Source organism: Ascaphus truei, chromosome 15 (genome assembly GCF_040206685.1).
Source record: "Ascaphus truei isolate aAscTru1 chromosome 15, aAscTru1.hap1, whole genome shotgun sequence".
NCBI classification, from domain to species: domain Eukaryota; kingdom Metazoa; phylum Chordata; class Amphibia; order Anura; family Ascaphidae; genus Ascaphus; species Ascaphus truei.
This window is the reverse complement of record NC_134497.1, coordinates 39,613,656-39,628,655: the sequence shown is the minus strand read 5'-3', so window position 1 is coordinate 39,628,655 and position 15,000 is coordinate 39,613,656. Positions and strand designations below refer to the sequence as shown.

The 15,000-nt window shown below is 41.3% G+C and overlaps 1 protein-coding gene across 4 annotated transcripts in view; it reads right to left on the bottom strand.

Moving 5' to 3' along the window:
• Window positions 1-15,000, bottom strand: part of LOC142466839 (uncharacterized) — a 95,572-nt gene that overhangs the window by 23,616 nt on the left and 56,956 nt on the right. For 3 of the 4 annotated variants that reach the window (XM_075572339.1, XM_075572340.1, XM_075572341.1), the window contains exon 2: window positions 2,477-2,664. In XM_075572339.1, the coding sequence (XP_075428454.1) occupies window positions 2,477-2,664 (188 nt within the window). Of the gene's footprint in view, window positions 1-2,476; window positions 2,665-15,000 lie in introns of those variants that run through there. The other variant, XM_075572342.1, reaches the window with a different exon arrangement.

Sequence of the window (15,000 nt, the reverse complement as noted above, 5' to 3'; positions counted from 1 at the left end):
CCCGTCCCCCCTCCCTCTCCCCTGTCCCCACATCCCTCTCCCCCCCGTCCCTCTCCCCCATCCCTCTCCCACCTGTCCCTCTCCCCATCCCCCGTCTCTCTCTCCCCCGTCCCCCATCCCCCGTCTCTCTCCCCGTCCCCCCTCCCACGTCTCTCTCCCCCGTCCCCCCCCCCACGTCTCTCTCCCCCGATCCCCCGTCTCTCTCCCCCCGTCTCTCTCCCCGTCTCACTCCCCTCTCCCGCGTCCCTATCCCTCTCCCCCATCCCTCGTCCCGTCCCTCTCCCCCGTCCCCGTCCCTCTCCCCTGTCCCTATCCCTCTCCCCCCATGCCCTCGTCCCGTCCCTCTCCCCCCGTCCCTCTCCCCCATCCCCATCCCTCTCCCCCCGTCCCTCCTCCCCGTCCCTCTCCCCCCGCCCCTCTTTGTCTCCCCCGCCCCTCTCTCTGTCTCCCCGCCCCCTCTCTGTCTCCCCCGCCCCTCTCTCTGTCTCTCTCGCCCCTCTCTCTGTCTCTCTCGCCCCTCTCTCTGTCTCTCTCGCCCCTCTCTCTGTCTCTCCCGCCCCTCTCTCTGTCTCTCTCGCCCCCTCTCTCTGTCTCTCTCGCCCCTCTCTCTGTCTCTCTCGCCCCCTCTCTCTGTCTCTCTCGCCCCTCTCTCTGTCTCTCTCGCCCCTCTCTCTGTCTCTCTCGCCCCTCTCTCTGTCTCTCTCGCCCTCTCTGTCTCTGTCTCTCTCGCCCCTCTCTCTGTCTCTCTCGCCCCTCTCTCTCTCTGTCTCTCTCGCCCCTGTCTGTGTGTCTCTCTCTCCTCTCCTCTCTGTCCTGTGTCTCTCTCTCCTCTCTGTCCTGTCTCCCACACTCTGGATATCTAAGTTTACCCTATATATATCTTAATTGAAATATACCTACACTCTCAAGCTTCACGCGGGAGACAATTGGAATCCCCCTAACCCAGAAGACAGGTAGGAACACCTTCCCTCCAACATATAACATTGCGGGAATGCGGGTACCTGGACATTGAGGGACTGCGGATCAGGTAAGATCCCAGGCGGGATTGCTGCTTTAGACATTGTGAAGCGGGGGCATCCAGACACTGGTTAATGGGTGCAGGAAACTAGTCACACACACACGCACGGCACCTAACGAGGGCTAATTGTAATTTTGGGGGGCTGGACTAGGGGCGGGGGCTAGGTGGCGAGTAGATTTTTTTGTTCGGCGAGTGGATTTTTGGGTGATTTGTCAAGCACTGTATATATATATATACACACACATACATACAGTGGTCGACAAATCACCAAAAAATCTACTCGCCACCTAGTACCACACATGTGCTGCTTGGGCCAATAGGAGCTCGACCACCATGTTAAACACCATCCGGTAGCATTGAAATGCTGAACACGGGCGGTTAACCCATTCATAATATGGGTTTAGGTATTCAACAAGCCAAACCGAATCTCCAGTGTTTTTGCAACCAGTGCTCTTTGAGCTCTTTCACTTATGACAGGCAGCCCTTACCAGTTTACATAGATCATAGGTGTGCACTATATTGCAGCAATCATACATGTCTCTTATCGGCTGTTCTGCATAGATCACAGGCGTGCACATATATTCATCTACCATACAATTGCCTGGTCTCCAGTACATGCTGCTAGTTATTATCTGCACTTATTCTATGTCGTCACAGGGTTCATATACCCAAGTGGTTTAACCATTTATATGGGCTGTTACATCTACACTCAGTGTTTGTGTTTTCCTCACTGTGAAAATAACACCTTTATTAGGTTAACTGTAACACCAGTACCTCATTAGAAACATGATTTAATCCCACTCAATTTGTTTCTATTCTTGTTCAATCCAGAGTACACCCAGTACTCGACATAGGATTGTTATGCGTGTGTCCTTTAGTGGATTTTAAACCCCCATTCTTTTAAAGTTGACTGATCAAATAAAGTTTATTTTAATTCAATTCATATAACATTCAGCATTTGGGAATTGAGTGCCTAATTGGGTTTCTAGTTTTTCTTCTGTTTGTACCTTATATATATAATGAGCAGTATCTTGGCCATTATATACACAGGAAAGACGGGGCTGGAGTAGGTGATAAAATATTTGTGGTATTTCTGCCATTCATCGTGTTCCAATAAATATCAGAACTTGATGTATGGCATTTTATACTTGAAAATGAAGTATTATGCCGGTTTTGTATCGGATTTGATGCTTTTAACAGGTTAGTTAAAAAGTGATTTATTTTTGGCGCTGCAACGCTGATTCATTGCACGATAATAAGGCACTTTTTTATGGGCGGTAATACGGCATTTTTGGTTTCCGCAGCTTGTTGTATCCGGCCCTTTGACTCAAGTCAGGTTTAGTGATATTAAGTTCTAGTTGACCCGTAATGTTGTATGCAGATCTATCAATATTTACAATTTAATATCAGTAATAAGATAATAGAGATGTAAAAACCCCACAACACATTCCTGATTACCTTGTGCTGGCGCATTACTTTTCCACAGCGTACCCCACTTCATACCAAGCGCTTTCCCATATTCATCTCCATACCAGAGCAGGGGCTGTGTGTGTGGGGAGGTCTGTGCAGGTTCTGTAGTAGATTTCCCTGTGGTACTGCAACGCCACAAGCTTCTGTTCTTCTCGTTTCCCACACAATTTACCATCCTAAAATTGGGACAGTTAGTGAGGTCTCAAGTAATGTCTATTTTAAAAAGGAAAAGCTGAAAGAAGATACAAGTTCTTAATAGTTACATAGTTATATAGTAGATGAGGTTGAAAAAAAGACATGCGTCCGTCCATCAAGTTCAACCTATGCTAAATTTAGACAACACATACTTTATCCTATATCTATACTTACTTATTGATCCAGTGGAAGGCAAACAAAAAAACCCAGTGACATACCATCCAATGTTCTCATAAGGGAAACAATTAATTCCTTCCTGACTCCAAGAATTGGCAATCTTATTTCTCCCTGGATCAACATCATTCCCATGTTTCACAGTCAACATGGGTAATGAATTCCACATTTTAACCAGCATTACTGTAAAGAACCCCTTCCTTTGTTGCTGGTGAAATCTCCTTTCCTCCAACCTCAAGGGATGACCCCAGAGTCCTCTGTACTGTCCTTGGGATAGTTCTTTTGAAAGATCCTTGTACTGTCCCTGAATATATTTGTATATTGTTATTACATCCCCTCTTAGACGCCTCTTTTCTAATGTAAATAGATCTAATTTAGCTAGTCTCTCCTCATAAATTAGATTGTGCCATAATGTCTTTACTAAGGAGTGGTGACCAAAAGTGTACTCCATATTCAAGGTGTGGTCTTACTAATGCTTTGTAAAGGGGCATATTTGTTTACTTCCCTTTCAACCATTACCCGACTAATGCAAGACAAGATCTTGTTTGCCTTTCCAGCTACTGCATGACTGTGACGGTAACTTTGTAACAGGCTATAATAATACACCAAATAACTGGGTTGAACTGAACGAGGCTTAGATATAATAAAGTATATTTATTCCTTAAATAGGTAAACACAACATGTAATACAATTAACAGGCAAGAAGGTAACACTTACTTGGGGTTGGGGGATGAGAAGTATCAGATAGCAATTCTCTAGCAATCAGGTAACAATCAAGATGGTATTTGAAGACCCCTGAGGGTCTAATTTCTGTAGCCCCACATTTACATTAGGGACGCCGGCCAGTCTGCCAAATGGAATATCTGGCAGGGTCTCCTTTGTTTGTAAGTGTAAGATGTGACACTCACAAACTACTCCAGTTTGACGTTTCTCCACCCTCAGGTAAACAGTGAGGGTGGCAAAACCTTTTGAACAGTACTTAGTCTCTAGGCATTGGGTCGCCCTCTGACCATCTGCTTCCCTTTGTGTAAAGGAATCTTCGCTGGTTTTTATCCCCGCCTTGGAATACAATATTAAAGGTGAAACATAAACATATTAAAATATCCGGTTCTGTTGGGTCCAGCGGGTCCAAACTGCCCAGTTCTCAATGCCGGAACTGGGACACCATGTGGTCCAAGTTTCAGCCCGCTGCGACCTTCAGAACCGGAGATACACAAATACTACTTAAACCGTTTCCTATTTTAATACAAATTCTCCGCTGTAAATTAAATCACGGTTTTTCACTAAATCCCCATTGAAAACAACGGGCTCCGCCGCCATAGACTTTCAATGGTAAACCGCCGCCATTGGCGGCTATGGGAATCCGCCGCCATAGACTTTCAACGGGGCATCGCCGCCGTTGAAGCCTATGGGGTTTCTCCGCCATAGCCGGTCAATGGGAACCGGCCGCCATTGAAGTCTATGGGAAAAACTCCCGAACCTTTAAGGTGGTCCATACTCCGTCGGGTTGGTCAGAGAGGGTCAAGGATGGTTCTGACTACAGGTACCCCAAACACTGGCCCTCTGAACCCTCCAGAACTGGGGATATGGGCTTATGATTTGTAGCGTTTCTGACTTAGTCGTTTTCTTGTGCTGCTTCTGCCGCCGCCATTGGAACCTATGGCGCGACCCGCTCTACCAGCACAACCCGTTCCGGGGGTCTTGGATTCTGGGACCCGGTAGTGGTCGAGTGAGAGGAGGCCTAGGAACTAGGGGCAAAAAGAATTTTATTTCTGGGTGCCCTAGAACCTAAGATTCCCACGCCACTTGACGTTGAACTCGACTAATCAGTGATCAAAGCTCTTTTTCAGACATTGTGTCCGCTTTGCGATTTGGACGGCGGCCAACTCGTTCCTGGAAAGCGCCGTCGAGGAATCTCCATTGAAGTCAATGAGCCCATTGACTTACAATGGGAAACCGCCGCTCCTCCTCTCGGACGCCACCTGCTGGTATTCACGGGAAACAGGTCCAAAACAGCTAGATCCGCCATTGAAAACAATGGAGCTTCAATGGCGGCCTATGGGACCCTGCAAAATGGTGCCTGAAAAGGCGGGAAAATTAAACAAAGGGCTATAATCACTATACAACTATTAACCCTTGCCCTCCCGGATGGATCCCAGTGTGTGTGTGGTGCAGACACTGACATGATAATAAAACATTGGAACAGGGAACATACATTTTCATGATATAACAGGTGCAAACCACATCCCTGGACCGCAGTCCAGTTAACCCCTTGTCTCCCTGGTGAGGTCAGGGGGTGGCCATATGGGGTGCAACCCCATTAATACCGGGCCAAACCCTCTCTCCCTCCACAATGACTTTGGGCACTAATGCTAAGCCTGCTGTCTCCAAGCACACCTAAATCCTTCTACATCAAGAATTACCCATATTTATCCCCATTTAATTTGTAAGTCGCCTGGTTATTCTTGCTTCCCAAATGCATAACCTTACATTTATCTGTATTAAACATGATCTGCCATTTACCTGCCCAAGTTTCCAGTCTCTGCAAGTCCTTCTGGAAAGAAATTACATCCTGCTCGAGTTCTACTACATTACACAATTTAGTATCAGCAGCAAAGATGGAGACTTTGCTCACGATGCCAACCTCAAGGTCATTACTAAAGTTAAAAAGCAGGGGTCCCAATACCAATCCCTGATGTACTCCACTCATGACCTTAGTCCAACCTGAAATAGTTCCATTTATTACAACTCTCTGTTGTTTATCCTTCAACCAAATTTGAATCCAGGTGCATATATTTTTACCGAGTCTAATTTGCTTTATTTTGTACACCAACCTCGTGTGAAACCGTATCAAAAGTCTTTGCAAAATCTAAGTAGACCACATCAACTGCATTACCCTTGTCTAAATTCCTACTTACCTCCTCAAATAAACAAATAAGGTTAGTTTGGCATTATCTATCCTTCATAAATCCATGCTGACTATTACTAGTAATTTTGTTTTCCATTAGGTATTCCTGAATATTATGCCATATTAAATCTTCAAGTAGCTTCCTCACTATTGAAGTCAGGCTTACAGGTCTGTAATTCCCCGGTTGTGATCTAGCTCCCTTTTTAAATAAAGTCACCACATCTGCTTTACGCCAATCTTGTGGTACTGAGCCTTGGGAAATAGAGTCCTTGAAATGTAATGGTTTGGCTATTAATGAACTTAACACCTTGAGAACTCTTGGATGGATGCCATCGGGGGCAGGTGCCTTATTTACTTTAAGCTGCCTATGAACTTCTTCCTCAGTTAACCAATTGTTCATTAATATAGAGGTTGTGGCTTCCTCCTGCAGAACTACTATTGAAATTGATTCTTCCCTGGTAAACACAGAGGCAAAGAATTTGTTTAATACCTCTGCTATTTCCTTATCTCCAATAATCTGCCTGCCCATCTCACACTGAAAGGGTCCTATATTTTTTCTCATTTTTTTTTAATTAAAAAAGGTACTTAAATACCTTTTTAGGGTTGATCTTAGTTTCTATTGCAATCCCTTTTTCAGTTTCTATTTTTCCTAATTTGATTTCCCTTTTGCAATTTTTCTTACATTCCTTATAATTCTGATATGTGGCCTCTGTCACTACTGACTTCAAGAATCTAAACGCCTGCATCTTCTTTTCTATTTCCTCCCCTACCTGTTTATTTAGCCACATTGGTTTTGACTTATTTCTTTTATACTTATTACCCAAGGGTATACACTGATAAGTGTGTTTTTCTAACAATGTTTTAAAGACTGGCCATTTTATCTTCTACATTTTTCCCTGCAAAAACATCACCCCAATGTATTACTTGTAGATTAGTCCTCGGTTTGTTAAAATCTGCCTTTCTAAAGTTTAAGGTCTTTGTTGAACCCAAGTAATCTATTTTTTGATCATTTATTTCAAATGAGACCATGTTACCCAAATGTTCCAGGACTTGAATATTTGCCATTACTTCACTTCTACCTTGTTTGATATGGCCAAATCCAGTATTGCCCCTCAATAATTTGGGTCATATAATAGTCTTTAAAGCTGCAGTTCAGTCAATATCCTGCATGTGTGTTTTTTTTAATAAATCAGTTCTGTAGTAAGAAAAAGTACTTTTAGCATTTTCTGTTTTTAAAAAAACAACTTTGAAAGACCAATTTTCTTGTATTCTATTTTAACAGCCATTTGCTAAGGCACTGCCCCTTCATGTCCTGTCACAAGCCCTGGCACAACCCTTTGTCAGCCCTGCCCTCCCTCTTGCACGTCAGTGCAGGAGTGCTCATGAATATTCATGAGCTTCCACTGACTGACTGAAGCAGAATATAAACAGATGCCTTCACTAATTATGTCACCAAATTTCGCCGATCAATACATGGAGAACGAATTGACCTGCAGCTATACAGTTCTCTAGGTAATTAGAGATTGCCCACATGAAACTATTGAAGTAAAAAAATGAATAAAAATAAAAAAAAATAAAAAGACTGAACTGCAGCTTTAAGCAGTCCCCAAAAAATGGTTTCCTTTTGCTGTAATGCTAATCTCATTGCCCCAGTCTATGTCTGGATAATTAAAATCACCCATGATGCAAACATGACCTAGTTTTGATGCCTTCTCAATTTGCAACAGTATTTTAGCTTCCTCAAGCTCACAGATATTTGGTGGTTTATAGCATTTTCTTTGTACTTTTACCTCCACTGAATTTCTATCCACAAGGTCTCTACATTTTCATAATTCCATAATTTTAGATCTGGTTTAACATATAAAGCATACACTCCACCTTCTCTTCTATTTGCTTGATCCTTCCAAAAAAAAAAAAAAAAAATGGGAATAACCCTCTAAATAACCTGCCCAGTCATGGAGTATTATCCCACCATGTTTCAGTAATGCCAATGATATCATACTGCTCCTTTGCAGCTATTAATTCAAGCTCCCCCATTTTATCTGTCAGGCTTCTTGCATTAGCATACAGAGAGAACCCAAAAGAAGGGCTCAAAGAACCCCACTAGAATGCACTCATTGCAATAAATCACAAAGCAAAGGCTAAATTACCCTCCTGAGGTCCAACAAACATATCAAATAGGGTTTAAAAAGAGTGACCAAAACAAAAAAGTTTTATTACATCAAATATGACACACTAATTGGTTAAAATTCATAAAATAATTACCCACGTTGGAGGTTTGGAGAGAAAGGAGTTCATGGCCTCTGGATAGCTATAATAAGACTGATAGCAAAACACTCCTTTTCTCCTGCGGTCCTTGGGTTATATAATAACCACAACCACACTGTAGTGAGAGCACTAATGTGCTCAAAATGCAGAATATTTACTCTGAGACTCACACTAGCCCAATAAATGCTATGGAGAACAATGTGTGCATAGATGGTGTAAAAATAGCTTGGATATCAGTTTGTCAAGGGTTAATACCATAGCTTGCTTTGCCACAAAGCCTATGCTGCCAGGAAAGATCATCAAATTGTATCCTCCAGAATTGTAACATAAAACTATGTTGGGTTTACATTTAAACCCATTAGTATTTCATCCATGTATCCAAATCATGGTATACCGAGGAACAACTTGCTGTAATGTATAACCACTTTAAGCACAGCTAGTCCACAGCAAAAAGCCACACTGTAACAGCTATAACATATACCAAAATGAAACCCAGCCTGTAAATAAATAGGCAATATGTTTTGCGTGATTGACACGCTTCATCAGGAGTATCCTCCCCCTGATGAAGCGTGTCAATCACGGGAAACATATGTCGGCAGAGTAGGATGTCGCGGAGGTTGATGTCCCGAAGGAGCTGCAGTCCATGCGGATCTCTACCATTATGGCTTGTATCAGATACTCTCTTATTTGGGTAGAGAATGGAAGCAGGCACACTGTTAGGACCAGTATGTCAGGCCAGAATCTGCACTCATGTTAAGCTTCCATTTTGTCTGAGCATAACTAGTTAAAATTCTTTAGTCAGCCTTTTGCTGAAATATAATTCCTAAATGCACTCAGTTTCTGCTAAATTACATTTCTTTTCTTCCTGCTAAGGATATTGCTAAGATACTTTTGTGTTGTCAATTTCCTGCTGTTTTAGTTAGAATACAATAAACTGGTTCTAACCAAGAAGCAAAATAGTGTAATATAGTTGCTAAAGATTCAAGGTCTCTTTTGATAACAGACAATGAATAAGCTATGTATTCAGACATTGCTTGTATTGGGAAAGACACGTCCCAAAAGTCACGCCACTAATATGTCCTGCCCCCAAATCACGACTCTAATCAAAGCTACGCCCAAGACACACCTAGGATACGCCTATGTTACGCCTCTAACCAATATCTTATTTTTTCTGTATAAAAGTCATTACCCTATGAGTAATAAATTGAGACAAAGGATTTGAAACCTGGCTTGCGTCACGTTTCATTTCGTTCGTCTACCAGGCCTGAAAGTTCCCCAAAGATCGAAGATAACAGTGGCAGGGCGTGAAAGCTTCTCCGGGGAAGTCTGCTGCAAAATGGTGCAGATGGTGTATCCAGTCACAAGGCTTCAGTTTTCTTGGCAGAGGAAAGGCTCCTCTCAGTTTTGAAGCATAGGCGAGGAAATTAAGGTTTTCCTTCAGTTTTGGTGTCCAGAAGTGGGAAATTCACAAAGGTGGTGAGTATATATGTAAATTTTTATATATGATGCTTCACCCCCTCTGCGAATTAAAAAAGACCTAAATTATGCTGGTTAGAGTCCAGATAATTACTGAAGATTGGGTTAGAGTCCCTTTGAACAGAATTATGCTGGTTAGAGTCCAGATAAATTCTGAATTATGACAGGAGAATTTTGTTTGAGTCCCTTTTAAACAGAATTTTTGGTTAGAGTCCAGAAAATTTTGTGCACGACTGAACTGTTATATCTGATCTAGCTGAACGACCATTGTATATTGTGTAAGTATAAATATTGCAATTATTTGTCATAATTAAGCTGTTTTTCTATAAGCTACTAATGGTTTATGCTGGTCTCAGAAATCAATCAGGAATAATAGCTCAGAATAATGGTGTCTGTTTTAATTGTGGTGGTTTTGGTCATTGGCAGAGAGTGTGCCACTATCAGAGTCAGAAGCAGGGAAGTGCTGCTTTGCCCGTGGGGGCTCCGAGTGAAAGTCTCTGTAAAAAAAATAAAAAAACAACACCGCTACCTTATGTAAAAGAGTTTGTTTGTAACCCTGATGAATTTTTTCCTGAATGATTTCTTGTGTGAAAGACACTGTGAAAGTCATGCTGATTATCATGTATGTACAAAAAATATGAATATTAGTTGCTCATGATGAAATCTAAATTTTAAAAGGTTTTAAAAAGGTGTACACCGAATATAGAGAGAAATACCTCACAACAAAAGGGGAGTATATTCAGCTCTGTCCCTGGTTATAGTTTGAAAGGTTTATTCGTCCTGGCCAGGCAGATACTTTTTAAACCGGACACATTTCTTTTCGTTTGTGGTATTTCTATCTTAATAAAAGGAGGGGCACAGCCTCTCCCTTACAGTTTAAAGAATGCGAAGCATTCACATTAAAATTAACTAGCTCTGTGCATAAGCAGTTTATTTATGAGAACAAGGTAATATAGAACTGTCTTCTTTTCCGTAAAGTAGTAAGATAACACATTTCAAGTTTATTTCTACAGGATTAAGATATGTCTTGGGTTGTTTTTGTTTAAAATGCTGGTAAGAGATCACAAACACTGTTTGAATTACTATATTGTATTATATATGTATATAACGCCATTAATGTACATAGCGCTTCAAAAGGAGGGTGTCCGTGGTGGCAGATGCTGCGGGGAGGTTGAGTGGTGTGAGCGGAGTGTGGTGATATCTGTCTTTTAGCAGCATGGAGGTCATCGGTTATTTTAGCGAGAATTGCCTCCGTTAAATAAGCAGTGTAGAAGCCATACAAGACAGGTAGGGTCAATCTTGCTGTTTTTTTAGTCATGGTATAACTGTTGCATGTTTGAAGATATTTTGTTTAGCTTAAGAGAGGGCATAGTTAAAACGGGATAGCATAAGATGTATTGATGGAAGTTTGCAGGAATATGAGATTTCTTTCAGAAGGCATTCAGGGGAATGAGTGGAAGAATATTGCATGCTCTTGTTGGCATAGATTTGGTGTTTATAAGTAATTTGAAATATTCCCGTTATTTAATTTTTGAAAGACCATACAAAATGCAGTTAATATGAATTAGACAGCGAAACCCGTTATCTGCTATTTGTAACTTTGAGGTTTCTGGCTATTTTCCCAGGAAAAAAAAAAAAGCGCTTTGAAAATTATTATTTTTTCTTTTTAAAGTCAGAGTGTCTTTAAAAGTTAATGCTGGCCGTGTGCTCAGCACTTTGCAAAGAGTTCAAAATTATTTGTCTATTTTAAAAGGAAATCTTTTGTTCAGGATTTCAGGATTTTTCTTATATTGTTAATGCCACAGTTGTTAAAAGACCTACTGCAGGTTTTTCTTCTTTTAACACAAGCAGTAAATATTTTTATAGTCACTACACATACAAATCTATTTACCAGTTTAATTTTGCTATATATCAATCAACCTGTTTTCATAACTATTTTTGTATTTTTGTTCACATATATAGATAATATGTGAACAAAAGAGGGGAGATACATACATAGGTTATTGAAGGTCTTTCTGAAATCCCTATAGAGGATCCAGAACTTGATATGTTGTAAATGATACACAATGCACAGCAGGTTCAGAATTTATTATAGCAATATTAACTCCAAGGGCTCTTGCAGTAATAAAAAGTTGCTGCCATACTAACAGGGCTGACAGGCCCCTGGTAAAAAATAATAATACCTTTGCAGATGTCACAGCAAAGCAGGTAGCAAGCCGTCCCTATGTTGAGGGATATATTATATCTGCCAAATTTATAATTTTGTAACCATGTATTCGTTTTTGGGTATGTTCTGGACATAGAGTTAAAGGACAGGGGATATATAATTGCATAAGTGAAAAGGGTATATATTATATACAGGGCATTTCACATTTTTTTTAGCAGAATAGTTACAGTGGAGTGTTTGAGGTGAAAGCCAGGAGTGACTGAGTGTGGGACAATAGCCATGAGTGCAGGCTGTTGGGATGCTTGATTTGTGGGGCGAGTTTTAAGGTTAGTTAGTATTAAATGACTAAAAGGTTGACACCATTTGCATCAGAGAAAATGGCAGATGGCAGTTAGGTATGAATGAGATTGTGTATTGGGAGAAGAGAGATTGATGTGTAGTTTGAGGCAGTGTTTTTGTCCCCATGTTTGAAGATTGGGACAGCTCTGGCAGTTTTCCAGGTCTTAGGGATATGGCCTGCAGACAGGATAGAGTTGATTATGGAAGCAATTGGTTTGGCACAGGCTGAGGTACCAAGTTTTAGGAACTTGGATTGTAGCAAAGTCAAGTCCACATTGGTTGCTTAGTTTAAAATTTGAGGAGCGTTAATAGGGAATATCTCTGTTTAATATGCGGATGCTAATAATAGTAGTAACCATATTAATACAAGAATTTATTTCTAGGTATAAATTCTCTCCCTATGAGACACTTATGGGATGAGTTATGACCATCAGTAGTTCAAAGTAACGAATTAAGGACCACGTTATTGGTAATAAAACAATTAATAAGTATTGCATGCAACTAATATATATTTTTGAGTCTTTCTAGGCACAGGTTAAAGCTGAAAGTGCACCTACGCAAGACGGGTTAATGGTCAAGCATTTTCTACGCAAGCACGCTCTTCATCCCAGATGAAAAGGCCATTTAAATACTTGAGAGTAGAAAAAGCAGGATATTCAGCGCTCGTGCTGTATGGAAATGTGGATAGTCCCTTTGCAGCATGTACATAGAGCGTCTCCCCGAAAGCTCCCACTTCAAGGTGATCCCCCCTGAGACGGGGGGAGGACACCCTGAAAAACAAGGTATAAAAAATGCACAGATGCGCACCAGGGATTAGTGATAAGTAATTTATTAAAAATGTACACAGATACTGAGGGGATCCAACCCCACCACAGATGAAGGGCTAAGCAGCTATAAGCTCAGTACCACTAGAGAGTACCTCCAATATTAACTAAACCCTAAGCTGCATAGCATACAGTTTACAATAAAAATGCATTAGGAATAAAACATGAAATAAACATGAAAACTAGAGGTCACGACAGGTCATCCTGCGCGTGTTTGCTGGCAAGCTGTGACGGAGCCTGCAGGAGACAGCAGCGGTGTTTTCCATCTTCGCGGTGCCGAGATCCGGATCCTCTGCAGTCACCGCGAGCCCGCTACCTGTCTCAGTGTGAGTGTCCTTCTCCCCTTGCCAGTTGTTTTATCCTATGGCGGTTTCATTACAAATCGTTAGATAGTTTTCATGTTTAATTCATGTTTTATTCCTAATGCATTTTTATTGTAAAATAGCTCTAGACTATATTTTAGCCTCAAAAGGGAGGGGCATGTATACGCCATAGTTAAAGCGCAATGTTGTGTATTTATCCAGGATTTAGGGACCATGGGGACTTGGTGGTTGGATTGATTTGCTTTGAGCGAAGCTAGCGAATGTTTTTGTATGTGTGTGTTTGTCCTACTCATTGCTCTCTATGTATTAAGTACAGCAAAACTCTGATCCAGAAGTGCGTTGCAACCCCCACCGACGCTATGCCTCTCTGCGGTGATGATGTCGCCAGTCCCCCAGAAGAAGAGACCGAAGAAGAAATCAACTGGGCTGATATAATGGCCGGAAAAGAAAGGAATGAAGTTATGCACAACTTGGACATCTTGGTCCATCAGGACTATGAAATGGTTAACTGTTCTTTAAATAGACCGTCTCTTAAGGATATGGGGGGACTGAGAAGACTGGATATGAGGAAGGTGGGAGGTCACCAAGGGCCGTGAGTCAACCACAAGGAAAGTATCACAAGTCAGCCATTTTGACCATAGCAGCCATGTTGGTCCGTTTTGCCATTCTGAGTAAATGCAGTATGAAAGATGCGTGCAAGAAGAATGTTTGTGCAATTGCTCTTAGCAGAAATTAGCCCCCACCAATTCTCACAAATAGCTGACCCTTAAATTATGTGACATATTGAGATGTAAGCCATTTTCTAATCTATAGAAACATTTAATGATATATATATATATATATATATATATATATATTGGTTGTGTGGCATGTGGGCCACTAAGATTGTACCCTGCAATCACACTGCCCCTTGTTATCTGGGTTTCATCCTTCCCACTTTCTATGTATCTGACACGTTACCCCAAGGAAGGCTAAGAAATCGAAAAGATCTGACCAGGACCATTAGTCCAACCCACATTGCAGCTGGGGTTTTTATACCTAGTTTAGGTGTTCTGGATCTCTATTCTAAATTAAGTGATCTTATGGTAAATATTGATGATGCTCTTAATCAGCCAAGTGATGCTATTATCCGTTTGACTAATGAACAAGAGCAGATCCGAACAGTATCATTACAGAATAGAATGGCTCTTGATTATCTGCTAGCCTCACAAGGAGGTGTTTGTAAACTTGTAGGACAGAAGTGCTGTGCCTATATTGAGGATGAGTCTGGCGCTATTCATCAAGATATAGATAAGCTATAGGTAATTCAGGCTAGGATGCGTAAAGAATCCTCAGGCCTTAGCTTAAATTGGATGTCAGGACTCACTAGTTGGATCGGAGAATTGGGTATGAAAATTCTCTATGGTTTTATTGTAGTGATTAGCATAATCGCAGCAATTTTTGTTATTTTTCACTGTGCTAAGTGTGCAATGCTTTCATTTGTCTCAAGGAAACCTTCAGTTTCATCTCACGCCATGTAGGCAACTAATAATTCATATGTGGCCATGAACAGAGTCTATGATACTATTGGTCCCCATAAGGCCATAGTCATAGAGGAGCGTACCTAGTAAGGGTATTTGTTCTTTTAGAGAACAAAAAGGAGGGAATTGTTAGGACCAGTATGTCAGGCCAGAATCTGCACTCGTGTTAAGCTTCCATTTTGTCTGAGCATAACTAGTTAAGATTCTGTAGTCAGCCTTTTGCTGAAATATAATTCCTAAATGCACTCAGTTTCTGCTAAATTACATTTCTTTTCTTCCTGCTAAGGATATTGCTAAGATACTTTTGTGTTGTCAATT